Genomic DNA, 14,653 nt, shown 5'->3' on the forward strand with positions numbered 1-14,653 from the left:
GTCACTCAGGCCACCTGACTCTGAACCTCTAAACCTTTATACTTTACTCTTTGTAGTGCTAGAAGAGCATATAAAAAGAGGACCTGATCTAGTCATGGGATCAGGGGAGATTTCCCTGAAGAAGGAAATATGAGTCGAGAGCTGGAGGTCAAGTATGAGTTAACTAAGTGAAGAGGATAAGAGTGCCTAGGCCTCGAACCTGGAGGGAGATGACACTTTGAAGATCTGAAAGAAGTCTGTTGTGGCTGTTAGGGAGATTGTTAGACTGTGTGGCTCCACACTCTTGGGGGATTCTCTTACATTGATATTTACTCCCCTTATGTCTGCTACAGACGTATTCTTCCCACTTTAAAACTGGCTGACTCCTGTTGGTGATGCAGTAGGAAGAACACAGCATCACCTCTGAAGTATTCTTGCCAAAAAATACTGAACCTGAATTTAGATGTAACTAGTTTACAAGAAATACAGGGGATGAAGAAATATGTTAAATGATAAGAATACAATAAGCCAAATCTGAAATGTGAGTAATTCTATAAGACAAATGGCCTATTTCTTCAACAAATAAATGTCAGGTTAAAAAAAAAGAGGGTGGGGGAGATGAGTGAGATTGTTACAGATTAAAAGAAATTTAGGAATGCTATATGCATTCCTTGAATAAAAACCCCAAAAGACATTTTTAAGACATTTGGGGGAGAATTGAACATGGGCTAGATATTAAGTGATAGTAAGGAATTATTACTATAATTGAGTGTGACAGTGGTATTGAAGTTATGTTTAAAAAGGGTCTATTTATTAGAGATGAATACTGAAATATAAGTGGGTAAGGAAGAAATGAAACAAGTATGGAAGAATGTTGGTTATCATTGAACCTGAATTAATGGATCATTGTACTCTTTCTCTACTTTTATGTATTTTTGAAAATTTCTCTAATGAAAAGTTTAAAAACTAGCTGAAAGGTGATAGCCGTTGAAGTTGGCTGATATTTTTGAGAAGTATCTTTATTTAAAATAAAGGTGGGAGGGGTAACATAGTGGGTGACTTAGTTGTTGGAGACCAGAATTTAAAGGGGAGAGAGTACTCTGTGATGTCAAGCAGCAAAAATGGCAGAATTTGAGAATTTGTAACATGTTACTAGGTTTAGCTGAAATTGAATTATTGGTGGCTAGTAAATTGTTTAGTTGGATTTCACTACCTGAAGCAGATATAAAAGGACAGAATGGTGCTTTGCAAGAAATACTGAACTAGCAGCGGGGAGACCTACTTCTAAGGAATATTGGGAAGATCATTTTACCTCTCTGGGTCTCAGATGGTTTTAGCATCTGATATACTGGTACAATTCTCCCAGCACTCTCTCTTGCCAGCTCTAGGCAGCTAAAGATTTTGGATTAAACAATTTCTGAGGTTCTCTCAAGCTCTGAGATTGCATGATGCTAATGAATGTGTGTGTGTGATTGTGCCTCTGCAAAGGAGCAGTTAGATATCAAAAAATCCAAGGAAATATTTTCCTACAGAGTGGCAGTCTTAGACAACAAGAGCAAGTGATGGGAGGGTAAACTTAATATAAACCTTTGTGTGTGCCATACAGAATCCTTTGTTGCTAGCTTCTTAGCTACTTAATAAATAAAGACCACCTAAGAATGGGGCACGTCATTTACCCTTCGAATTAGTCCAGTGAATTGTTAGACTGGCCTGTAACTTTGGGTCAGACACAGTTCTTTTAGTTTTTTGGGGAAGCAGCTTCCAAAAAACATCAATTTATTTATTAGCATCACTTGCTTTTCATATTATCTAGTTAAAACAAATAGTTTTCTTTGTGTGTATGTATGTAAAACCCCATAATGCTCTATTTCTGGAGGAGAACATTATAAAATTCTTGAAATCAGTTTTCTTAGAGGTCATAAAAGTTTTGACACAGGAATACTTAAATTGCCTAAGAGTAGTAGGTTCTTTTAGATGTAATTTCCTTTAACAACTGCTGCACTTTTTTCTTAATTTAGGCAACTCACAAATTTTTATTGCCAACCTCTACTTCCTTTGACTCTACAAAGAAAATTGTATCTACAGCAGCCCCTGAAGCCCAGGAGTCCAGCAAATCATCAGACGGACTCATGACTGAAAAACAGGTAAACCTAAAATATTTGAAGCCAGTGTTTGTCAAAATATATGTCAAAGAATACCACATCTACAAATGTGAAAAATCTTACTTTCAAAGGCTGCTTTAGTAAAAATCATTTTGGGAAATGATGACTTAAAGACTATTAAGTGATACCATTATTCTAAGACTTCACAATACAGTAAGTCCCCTACATACGAACCTTCAAGTTGCGAACTTTCAAAGATGCGAACGTGCATCTGGTGCCAGCAAGGAACCAGAACCTGTGCCATCAACGTCAGGCGTGAGTGAAATTGCAGCTTGCCCTCCGTCTCCTGTTGCTGATTGTTCAGCTCTACCATCTCCCACCTCCTCTCCCTCCTCCAGTCAGTAACTCTTCCTGCCTGTTCACTCGATGCCAGCCCCTGTATGCCAGCTGTTGTACTGTACTAGTGTACTTTTCAAGGTACTGTACTGTAAGATTAAAAATGTTTATTTTTTGTGTTTGTTTTTTATGTATTATTTGTGTGAAAAGTATTTGAAACTTATTACAGTACAGTGCTGTATAGCCGACTGTGTTAGTTGGGTACCTAGGCTAACTTTGTTGGACTTAAGAACAAACTGGACTTACGAACACGCTCTTGGAACAGAACTCGTTTGTATGTAGGGGACTTACTGTACTATCCGTCTCCAAAAAGAGGCTTTAGTATACAGTATTTCCTACTTATTTAACACTAATCTGATGAATGTTTCATTAGACTGGTGTTCTGCAGCACATACTTTGGAAAATACCATTCTCACCTATTTTCAGAATTTGCAAACAGTTATGTTTTTCTTTCTCTTAAAAGAGCTATCAAAGAACGATATGTGTAATTGGGTCATTCAAAATGTGTGACGTTGTTATTTATAGAGCATTTTGTTTTCATGAGTCATAGTAGGCATCCACTTATATACCCACACAGAGCTTTTGGCTTATCAGCATAATTTTAGTTCTGTGTCATTAATCTTTGTGACCAGAAGACATAAATAAGGGAAAAGGTTGTGGGAGGGAGGAGGATTATAGAAAGGATAAAGAAAGGGAAGAAAGTCAGCAGTCAAAAGGAAAGATTTGTTTGGCACTGTGAGTCATAGTGCTATCAGAGAGTCATCATAATAATTTGTTTTTTGTCTTGATAGATTTTTTAAAAATTGAAGTATAGTTGAAGTATAGTTGATTTACAGTACTATATTAGCTTCAGGTATACAACACAGTACAACACAGTGAATCAGTATTTTTACAAATTTTACTCCATTAAAAAATATTATAAGGGCTTCCCTGGTGGCACAGTGGTTGGGAGTCCGCCTGCTGATGCAGGGGACACGGGTTCGTGCCCCGGTCTGGGAAGATCCCACATGCCGCGGAGCGGCTGGGCCCGTGAGCCATGGCCGCTGAGCCTGCGTGACCGGAGCCTGTGCTCTGCAACGGGAGAGGCCACAACAGTGAGAGGCCCGTGTACCGCAAAAAAAAAAAAATATATATATATATATATATAAAATAAGATAATGGTTATAATTCTCTAGCTATATGGTGTATCCTTGTTGCTTATCTGTCTTGGTAGATATTTTAATGTCTGAGGGGCATTTGGATGTGGAGAATACTTTTAAAAATTGTCTAGGTGGGTGGGAGGGGAGAAGTTGTCTAAATTATTAATCTTGAAGTTATTATGATATTTACATACTCTACACTAATGAAAATGTATAAAATATATTCTTTCAAGCATTTAAATAGATTGAAAATTCACTCAAATTATGTTTTCACAAATAAATAAGATACTTAAGGTATTTTTAAAAAGAACACAAAGTACTCACACAGTGATTTCAAAATTGATCATTGTACTTAAATTAAGAGCCTGTTATAAAACTGTTAAGATCATGGATTTAAATGTGTCATTTAAAAAAATCTCCATTTCTGTTCTTATCTATATTTTATGTTCTTATTTTTCTTCCCATTGTTAGGTTTTTATTTATTTTAGTTTTTATTCTTTTTTAATCTAGAGAGTGAGAGTTACTTACCCTCTCAGGTTTATGGTGTAAATACATATTTAGAATCAGCAATACAAAACTTGAGTGTCTTTCAGAATGATTCTACTAGAATCAGTTACCTGGATGGGCAGACTCCTTTTCATAGTTAGTTCCTTGTATGATGGACAAGTTCTATCTAAATTACTGGCTCTGTCAAGTCAGATATGTTTTGATTTTGTTGTGACCCTAGTCAGGATTAAAGTGACACTTGTTTCTTAGTGACTCAACCTTCCTTTACTCTTCAATTAATATAACCTAATTTGCAGCTTTTTATTTTGATTGGGGCCTGGTCTGGTTCAGTTAAATAAAAAACCTAAGGGTGGGACTTCCCTTGTGGTCCAGTGGTTAAGACTTGGCCTTCCAATGCAGGGGGTGTGGGTTCGATCCCTGGTTGGGGAGCTAAGAACCCACGTGCCTCGCGGCCAAAAAACCAAAACATAAAACAGAAACAATATTGTAACAAATTCAATAAAGACTTAAAAAAAACAAAAAACAAAAAACCTAAATTCTGCTTGTTTCACTGAAATTACAAGGTTTTTAATTTTTATTTAATTTATCCATGAAGGCCTATATATGAGTATTCTGGAATTATATAATGTAATTATCTGTGCTTCTTTGCATCCTTTTTAGTCTCTTAATTTTGTTAGAAACAAATTTGTTTTAATTTTAATCATTATATGTGTATAAAAATTCCTATTAAAGCTTTTGGAGAAAGTCTGTTATTTTGGAAACAAAGGAAATTATATACAAGGGTATTTCTTCACCTTATATCTTAAAGTTGATCCTTTTCTCCCTCGTAATTGTAGCGGGAAGAAGCAGAATGGGAAAGCATAAACGTGCTGTTGCTGATGCATGGCTTAAAACCTTTATCTCTAGACAAAAGAACAGATACGAAAGGTAATCAGGTCCTATTCTTGCTTCTTAAGATAAAAATGTTCTTTTTCTGTTAAAAAATTTTTGATGTTAAATTTTTTCCTTATCTTTATTTTTACTATGTGTATTACATTTCAAAAAATGTAGATCTCATCATTTTTGACAAACAATCATCACAAAGGATGAGGGAGAATTTAAAAACTTTGATGGAAGAAACATCACGTCAACAGAACATGATCCGGGAGCTCATAGAAACTAATAAGCAGCTTAAGTAAGAAAATGGAAAAAAAGGATCTCTTTTCAATTGTTTGTGTACAAGTGGTATGCATTCTAAAAATAACTCCCTTGAAAAAAATCTTAAAATTTAATTTTCCATTGTGATTAAATATTAAATTAAAAATGTTTTTAGTAGGTAAATCTTTTGGTAATAGCTTAGCTTAGATATGTAATGGTATCCTATATTTCTTCAGTTGGTTTGTGTTATAGGATAGAAATTTTAAGAATGCAAAGAAATTTTAGAAACTCATTGTGTTGTTAGATGGATATGTTTGTTGATATGTTTTATTTTTATTACTAAGGGAGGAATTGTGTATGTGTTATTAGAAATGAACTTCAGCTACAACACAGCCGAGCAGCAGATCAGGAACAACGAGCTAATGACTTGGAACAAATTATGGAGAGTGTGAAATCCAAAATTGGTGAAATGGAGGATGAATCCCTAAATAGGGTTTGCCAGCAACAGAATAAAATAAAAGAACTTCAAAAGGAGCATAAAGCTTTACAGGTACTGAGCTAAACATTTTCTTACACGATGGTATTAAGACAGCTTGTCAGGGTTACAGGTGACTTCATGTTGCTTAATTCAGTGGTCCTTATCTTACTTGACCTATCGTTGTTGCCTTGAAATACTTTGTTTCGTTTCCAGAACATCCTCTCTTCTGGTTTTCCTCAACCCCACCGGTTATTTTTCAGCTCCTTTGCTGATTCTTCTCATCTTCCTAACCTCTTAGTGTTGGATTCCCCAGACCTTTCTCTTTCCTATAAATTCTAACTCCCTTGGTGATGCTCAGTCCAATTCACAGCACTTTTAAATCCATAGCGCACACCTCTTCCCTTAATTTCAGACTCACATCCTGCACCCTACTTGATATCTCTACTGGATGTCTAATAGACATCTAGAACTTTTTTACATGTCTAAAACTGAGTTCCTGAATTTCCTTCCCAAACTTTCTTCTTTTAGTCTCCATTCTGGTCCAAGTCACCTTCATTTCTTTCCTGCTTCTCTCTTGGTTTCCCTACTCCCACCCTTGCCTTTTTCAATGTGCTCTCAACATAGTAGCTCAAAACACTCCAATGACTTTCCTTTTTGTTTTTTAAGAGGAAAATCCAAAACTCTTACCATGGCCTTACATGATCTGGCCCCGTGTTACCTTCTGACTTCATCTACTATACCTCTTGCATATTCTCCTCCAGCCACGATGACATTCTTGCTTTTCTTTGAAATTTTCCTTGACCATTCTCACCTCAGGGATTTTGTACATTTTGTTCTTCTTTTTCCCTCTGCCATGCATGCTTTTTTAGGGATAGCTGCATGGTTTGTTTTCTGTCTCCTTACTCAAGTGTCACATCACAATCTCTCAGGGATTCCTTTTTTGACTACTTTGCTTACAGTTGGCAGTCCTATCCCCCACATATCATATTGCCTTCTGTGCTTTGTTTTATCCATAGTTCTTAGCACCATCTAACATGCTAATATACTATATACACTTTGTTTTGTTTATATATCTCTGTGTTAGAATGTAAGCTCCATGAGGGCAAATATTTTTGTCTATTTTGGTTAGGGCTAAGAAAGTGTCTGCTTTATTATTAGTTGTAGATGCTCAATAAATACTTGAATTATTGAGTTAAATTTACATAATATTTATATGGAATATACTTTGTGATTTTAAGTTGTTTTATTACTTTTTATTGAAATAACAATGTTATAACATTGAATACTTAATTTCCTAATGTAAAAAACCTCTTATTTCAAACCTCTGGTGTTTATTATGATTAAACGAAATAAATTTTTGTAGTGATAACCAGTATTTAGTTTTATGAGACATTACAGACACTTAGAAACATTATATCATTATAAATGCTTTTTGTCGGCACAACACTATTGCACACAGAGAGTTCAGGCTGCCTAAAAGGGACCACTACTCCTCAAGGCAGCATCTGGATGTCCCCTCAGTTTATACTGGCAGCATCGAAAGGATCTGATGAGTTAATATAAATTTCAGGAGCCAGAGAGAATCAGCCAGAGATACTAAGAAGTTCTGGTATGAGGCCTCAGACAGTTGGTGTTCTGCCCTCATTTAGGCTGCCAGCTTGGGGTGGACAATACTCTACCTGCTGGTATTGATCATCGTTCTGGAGAAGACACTGTCATTCTTTGATGGCCAAGTCTGTTTCTGTTATTCATCAGTCAACAAAATCTTTTACTGTTAGAACTTTACTTTTTTTTTTTTCATAAATTTATTTATTTTATTTATTTATTTTTGGCTGTGTTGGGTCTTTGTTGCTGGGCGCGGGCTTTCTCTAGTTGCGGCGAACGGGGGCTACTCTCCATTGCGGTGCACGGGCTTCTCATTGCGGTGGCTTCTGTTGTGGAGCACGGGCTCTAGGCACGCGGGCTTCAGTAGTTGTGGCACGTGGGCTCAGTAGTTGTGGCTCACGGGCTCTAGAGTGCAGGCTCAGTAGTCGTGGCGCACGGGCTTAGTTGCTCCGCGGCATGTGGGATCTTCCTGGACCAGGGCTCCAACCCGTGTCCCCTGCATTGGCAGGCAGATTCTTAACCGCTGCTCCACCAAGGAAGCCCAGAACTTTACATTTTTAGGTTTGCTTTGTTAGGTTGCTTTCCTCATCAACGGTACATTCAAACTCTCTCTACAGGGAGGGGGATTTTGGAAATATTTCTGTATGCATTTGATTTTGACCTTGCTCTCAGATATAGGACCATGCGGAAACCTGAAGCTCTTTAACTCATCAACTTACTGATGTGAAAGCAGCCATCAGGTGGTACTGAGAGAGGGAGATGAGGGCGGGGGAGAGCAGTGTTGTTTTTTTTTTAAGGACAATGCCTATTTTTTTTTCAGAGAGGTTGATCTATAAAAAATCACAAAGTCAAATTATTAAAATATAAGACTTATGAATGTACCAGGGTTTTAGGCAGTTGAAAGAATAGATGCTTGAGGATTCATTGGTAAGAAGTGACTTGGAGTGGCATGTATTTTCTGTCAAGTAGTTCATCTGTTTTAGATGAATTATGGGCCATTAACTTTTTGTTTCAGGTCCCAGAGATTTGTTATGTAGCTTATAAATTGGTACAGAGGAGGTCTCATGTTCCAGTCTGCCGTGGGGGACAGACAGAATTAGGATTGGGGTGTGAAAACCTGGTGTTGGGGTAGGGTGTCTATGCTATTTTGCTCAACTGAAATTAGTTGCTTGTTTGTTTGTTTTTTAAGTACCTAAAGGGTACTTTTTTTTTTTTTTTTTGCGGTACGCGGGCCCCTCTCTGTTGTGGCCTCTCCCGTTGCGGAGCACAGGCTCCGGACGCGCAGGCTCAGCGGCCATGGCTCACGGGCCCAGCCGCTCCGCGGCATGTGGGATCTTCCCAGACCGGGGCACGAACCCGTGTCCCCTGCATCGGCAGGCGGACTCTCAACCACTGAGCCATCAGGGAAGCCTCTAAAGGGTACTTTTTATAGAATGTAACAGAAATTGGCAAACCCAAGGAACTGCTGCCCCTCAATGTTGCCTGATTGTCCAGTTCTATTACAGACTAGTCATGTATTCTGTACTGTACTAGTTAATCTGTGCTTTCTTGGGGAAGATGGAAGTGCTCCTGGAGAACAATTATTTCACAGTTTGAGGCACATTTTTCTTTTTTTGGCATATGCTTGTTTACAATTTTAGAATGGTTTAGTGCTGCATATTTTGCAGTTGAGAGAAAGGAAACATTGATTTTGTGTGTATGTGGCAAAGACATCTAGGAAATTAACAGATGTTTGACAATAATATTTTGAAAGATTGCTCTTGAGAGATTGCTGTTGAGAGATTTCTCGGGAAACGCAGAAACTAAAAGACAACATTGTATTTGCAGTTTCTATGTTCTTCAGTACAGTTTCCCTTTTTCTGTACTTAGCTTCTGTGTATAAAGTTTGATAAACGTTTGGGTTCTTTAAAGATCTAAGCAGATAATTTCAGTTTTAAGTCAACGTGAACAGTATCAGGTAGTTCTCCCTCTTCTTTCTTCATAGAGAGTATATGGATCAGGAAACTGATTTTTACTATTCTTTTAGTGGTTACCTCAAAGATTAAAATATGCACTCTTGACTTCTCAAAATGTAATTTTACTTTGTATTTTTTACCTTATTCCATGACATTGTAACAATCATAAAACAATTTTTGACATTCTCCAACTTATATTATTGTTGTATATTTCAATTCCATATTTATTTTTATTTTCTCTCCATACATGTATTTACTGCTGACAGTCGAAATAGCACAAAATACTTCCTTCCTGTTATTATTTAAACTTTTAAAAAGCAGGAAAAAAATTTAGCTCTATATTCTGTGCCCTAATTATTATGTATTATCCAAACTATCTGGTGTAAAGCCACCAAGCTCTTTTTTACACTTCTCCACAAGTTCTTTAGCTTCAATTTTTTTTTTTTTACTTTGTGTTGGATTCCTCTATTGACTTTAGCTTTCTAAAGTACACAGGGAGCCATGAAATTGAGTGTTTTTTAGGGCCAAATGAAAAAATAGATCTAATGTATATTAAAGTCAGCAAGATATTCCTAATACATGATTGCCTTATAAGTAACTGATATCTAGGTAGGGAGGAAAGAGATATAGGAAGGATGGCATGGGCTGTTAAAATTGTTACTGCGCCCTCTCCAGATTCTTGGACAGTAATACCATAGAAATGAATATTGCTCCCTCAAGATTCTTAGGCAAGCAAAGCTTTTTATTGAAAGGATAGCTTGAGTACAAGGGAGAAGGTGGAAAAGAGTGCCAACTCCTTGAGGACTTTCAGGGAAAGGGTTTTAAAGGCTGGGTGAGGGAGGGGGCCGCACAGTGCCTGATCAGCTTGTGCTCAATTCTTGCACTGGTTGGCATCAAGGTGAAGTTTCAAGTATCATCAACCTTCTAGTTTCAACCAGTCTGGTGTCTACATGCTTGCAGTCAGCAGTTTTCCTCTGGTGGGGGTCTGCTTCCTGCAAAAATAACTTAGGAATGTGTGTCAGGCCTTTATCTGTATCTGTCAGGGAACTGGGAGTTCAGTGACTCTGCTGTGTGGCAGATTTATAGTCCCACTTTTGTCTTTTGGAAACTATGTACATAACATCAGTGGAACAGAGATAATCTTTTATTCCTGTGGGTCTTTGGGTATTATCTCAGAGGCCCAAGCCTTTAGGCAATTTGGTTTTTTTTGTTTTTTTGTCGTTTTGTTATTTATTTATTTATTAGCTGCGTTGGGTCTTTGTGGCTGTGCCTGGGCTTTCTCTAGTTGTGACGAGCAGGGGCTACTCTTCGTTGTGGTGCATGGCCTCTCATTGCAGTGGCTTCTCTTGTGGAGCACGGGCTCTAGGCACATGGGCTTCAGTTGTTGCAGCACACAGGCTCAGTAGTTGCAGCACACAGACACCATCAATTGAGATGATCATGTTTTTTTTCCTTTTATTCTGTTAATGTAGTCTATTACATTGGTTCAACGTATGAAAAACACTTTCTTGCATTCCAGGAATAAATCCCATTTGGTCATGGTGTATCATCCTTTTAATATGCTGCTGAGTTTGGTTTGCTAGTATTTTGTTGAGTTTTTGCGTCATTGTTTAAGGGATATTGGTTTGTGGTTCTCTTTTTTGTGTGTTGTCTGGTTTTGGTATTAGGGTAACACTGACCTCATAGAATGTCTTAGGAGAGATACAGTTGATTCTTGTATCTTGCTTTTACACCCTGCAACCTTGAAAAATTCAGTCATTCTAGTTTCATGGCTAACTTATAGAGATGGAATTGGGACCCAAGTCACTTGGCTGTAGAGCTCCTGCCTGGCTTCCAAGGTGGGGCTGAGGCAGAGGATAAGTTCTGGGTATAGCTGGTGGTTACTGACAGATGGTATGGTACCAGGAGCTGAGTCTCCTTTTTCCCCTGAGGGTCTCTTAAGTCTGTGCAAACTTGACCCTATCGGCAGGTGAACATGTGCTTAGATATGGCATTGTCTTCTGAAAGTGGTGTGTCTTAGTATTGTGCAGGCCAGATGGGGATAGGGTTTCTCACTGAGCTTTATAAAAAGTGTATTAATAATAACAATGATGGTACTGTTGATTATGAGCTTTCTAAGGACACTGAGGGATGGAAACTATCGAATAAAGGAAAACCAGGCTGGTGATATTTCACTGAAGGCAAGAGAGTATTCAGGATTTACATTCCCTTGTATAAATCTTGGGGTACATATTATTTCTGAACAAATTCCTGGTTTCTCTGAGTTTGCAGTCTACCACATTACATGAATGCCTAAGGTGATTAAACCATCTGAAATCCTGAATTATCGTTGATCACTTAAGAATATTAATTTTAATTCTTGGTTCTTTTTGACATCCTTAATATTGGTCTCTTTCTGATTATTATTTTCATCTAAACATATATATAAAATTATATCAGTTTTATGGAGATTGAGTTCTTTTACTTATTATGAAACCTTGAATGCATGCAATTATAAGCTACATTTTCCCCATTTTACACTGATTTTACTTGTTATAGTTTTTGCATTTCTGACATATCAGTGTTCCTGGAGCTTGCACCCATTTAAAGACAGGCTCAGTACTGAAGTTCTTGAATGAAGCAGCCTGATAGAAATTGTGAGGATAGCTTTGTGTACAATATTGTTAGGACAGCATGTCCTTGATGTATATATCATAATTATATTTTTTGAAAAATTTCTTACAGGCAAAATGTGAGCATTATAAGAAAAAACGAATGGAGCAACAAGAGACTATTGCTTCTTTGCAGAAGGATATCTGTAGATTAACAAAGGAGGACGAAGAGCGCATCATCACTCAAAACAGAGTGTTCTCCTATCTCTGCAAGAGAGTTCCTCATACCATCTTGGATAGACAGTAATATTTGCTACGAAAATTGATATGTAGCTAGAGTCATCACTTTTTTAAAAACAGATTTCATCTTGGGTGTGGTTATATCTCTTTTAAACTGGTGAAGTATTCCTCTCCCTCTTCTCTGCTGTTTGTTTATTTTAAATGTCATTAACTTTTTGAAGAAAATGGTCAGTTGTCCTGGAGAAGTACATGCTAGATTTGTCTGTTTGCTTCCTTACTATGTCATTTAATTTATTCTTCTATCTCCTATGTTCCCTCTAAACTGGAAGTTAGAGCTAAATTCAGATGCAAGTATTTTTGGCAAAATACTTCATAGGTGGTAATTTATGCTTCTAATTATAACATATCAGGAGGCACATAATGTCTAGTTGACCTACTCTCAGGGATGATGAGATTGTTCAGGGGTTTAAATAATAACAATCTGATCCTTCCACTATAAAATTTCTCATCACCCTTTCATCTAATGGTTTCCCCCATTGATGATCTTATTTTCAATTCTGCTACCCCTTTTTTTTCTTTTTCTTTTTTTCCCAGAAGTCTTCCATTAAAAAAAAGAACCTTTCCTTTTGAATAGGGACTATTTGGTTGCCCTATATGGTTTGTTACAGGGAAGTGCAATGCTCAGTTCTTTCATTTTAATTCTAATTTTTTAGAGTAAGCAGTGGTTGCCCTAATGATCTCCAATGATAAGCAATAAGATTTTTTGTTTGTGCCTATCTCTCTTTTTTCAAAGGTTATTATTAACTCGTGGGCTTTTAATGATCAAATTATCTTGTCTTTGGCCGGTGGGATCTTTATCATGTTGGTATTATATCCCTTAGACCCAACTCCATTAATCTTTGTTAGATTTCTTACTTTTAGGCAGAAGATATATCCTGTACATTGTTTTGCCCTAGGAGCTCTTTTGAGGAATGGAGTTAGGTATTTGTTAAAACTAACACTGAACATTTAAAATTAACTCATTTAAAATGAATTGATTAGACATTTCTCAAAAGAGCTCTGGTTCCTTTTAGTCAGGAATGGATTTTAGAGACCACAGTTTGAGTGTTTAGGTTGCTTATCTTACGTTGTCATTGATTTTAGGGCTTTTTAGTGGCAAGTACCAGGAACTATGTATATTTCTGAGAAAAATTTCTAACTGAAGTTAACACTACTGGGTTTTTATTTAAACTCTGATTTTACATTTTTAACGGTTTTCTTTTACACTGAAAATCCTTATTCCTAAGAATAATATCATAATTATTTATTTGCTTTATCCTATAATATAGAAAAAGTTTCAAAATAATAATACCAGTATTGCTACTAACAATAAGCCAACTGAATGAAATTTAAATTTCTTTGCAATTATCTTCGACATTAATAATATATTCCACTATGGGTACAGTCAAAATATAATGTTCTAAAATATCTTGAAATATTTCTTTTCTGTGTGTTTGTGGCACCAAATTAATATACAGTTAGGTTTACTTGTTTCAGTTTGTTTTCAGTTTTTAGGGCTAGCTTTTAAAATTTATTTACTTTTGAATATGTAAGACGTTTATACAATTATAAAGTCAAAACTGTAATTATTTATATTTGGAGAGGTTTTGTTTTCATTCCCGTCCCCTTAACCTATTCCTTACTTCTCCCTATAGATAATTTTTTTAGTGTTATTTTTAGCAAATACAAACAGTATGAATATTATATTTCTTTGTATAAAAGATAGCACCTTGTTCTTTTCACTTAATAGTATAAACTAGTTACATTTTAACTAGTCTTATGTGTTTACATAGTAGGATTGGGGATTTTTACTAATTAGGTATGTCTGTTTTATACTATAAAAGTAAATGAAGTCACATATAAGTTAAAAACAAGTTGAAACTATAGATTGTTTCAATAATTATTTGAGAGATAATGCACACATACATGTACACAAATATATATATACAATTTTTATAAACCTTTTGAAGGACGAACTAGGATAAAAATATAAATAATAAATAATTTAAATAACAAAATGTAGTTGGAGCTAGGTGTGAATAAATAGAAAAGCAAAGAAAGGAAAATAGGAGTAAGGAAGAACAAAAGGAGAGAGATAATTACAGTGGGAGAATAAGGTAAGAAGAGAGATAGAGGAAGAGGAATGAAAACAAAAACAAAATAACAGGCACTTTGAATGAGTGAGAGGGCAAGAAAAAGGGAGAGAAGCATTGAGAAAACTTACCAAGTACCAGATGAAGTCAAGCTAATTCAGGTGTGAATTTGTCTGGTGGCCTAGAGATTCTCCACTTCATTTGGTGTTTTTTTTTTTTTTTTTGCTGAACGCGGGCCTCTCACCGCCGTGGCCTCTCCCGTTGCGGAGCACAGACTCCGGACGCGCAGGCTCAGCGGCCATGGCTCACGGGCCCAGCCGCTCTGCGGCACGTGGGATCCTCCCGGACCGGGGCACGAACCGGCGTCCCCTGCATCGGCAGGCAGACTCCCA

At 36.7% G+C, this 14,653-nt stretch overlaps 1 protein-coding gene across 8 annotated transcripts in view; it reads left to right on the forward strand.

Moving 5' to 3' along the window:
• CEP70 (centrosomal protein 70) overlaps window positions 1–14,653 on the forward strand; it is an 80,818-nt gene that overhangs the window by 19,639 nt on the left and 46,526 nt on the right. For 5 of the 8 annotated variants that reach the window (XM_067737688.1, XM_067737692.1, XM_067737691.1 and 2 more), the window contains exons 4-8: window positions 1,998–2,123; window positions 4,960–5,050; window positions 5,174–5,297; window positions 5,630–5,810; window positions 12,023–12,192. In XM_067737688.1, the coding sequence (XP_067593789.1) occupies window positions 1,998–2,123; window positions 4,960–5,050; window positions 5,174–5,297; window positions 5,630–5,810; window positions 12,023–12,192 (692 nt within the window). Of the gene's footprint in view, window positions 1–1,997; window positions 2,124–4,959; window positions 5,051–5,173; window positions 5,348–5,604; window positions 5,811–12,022; window positions 12,193–14,653 lie in introns of those variants that run through there. The other 3 variants (XM_067737694.1, XM_067737693.1, XM_067737695.1) reach the window with 3 other exon arrangements.

The sequence above is a fragment of the Pseudorca crassidens genome, chromosome 5 (assembly GCF_039906515.1).
Source record: "Pseudorca crassidens isolate mPseCra1 chromosome 5, mPseCra1.hap1, whole genome shotgun sequence".
Taxonomy (NCBI): Eukaryota; Metazoa; Chordata; class Mammalia; order Artiodactyla; family Delphinidae; genus Pseudorca; species Pseudorca crassidens.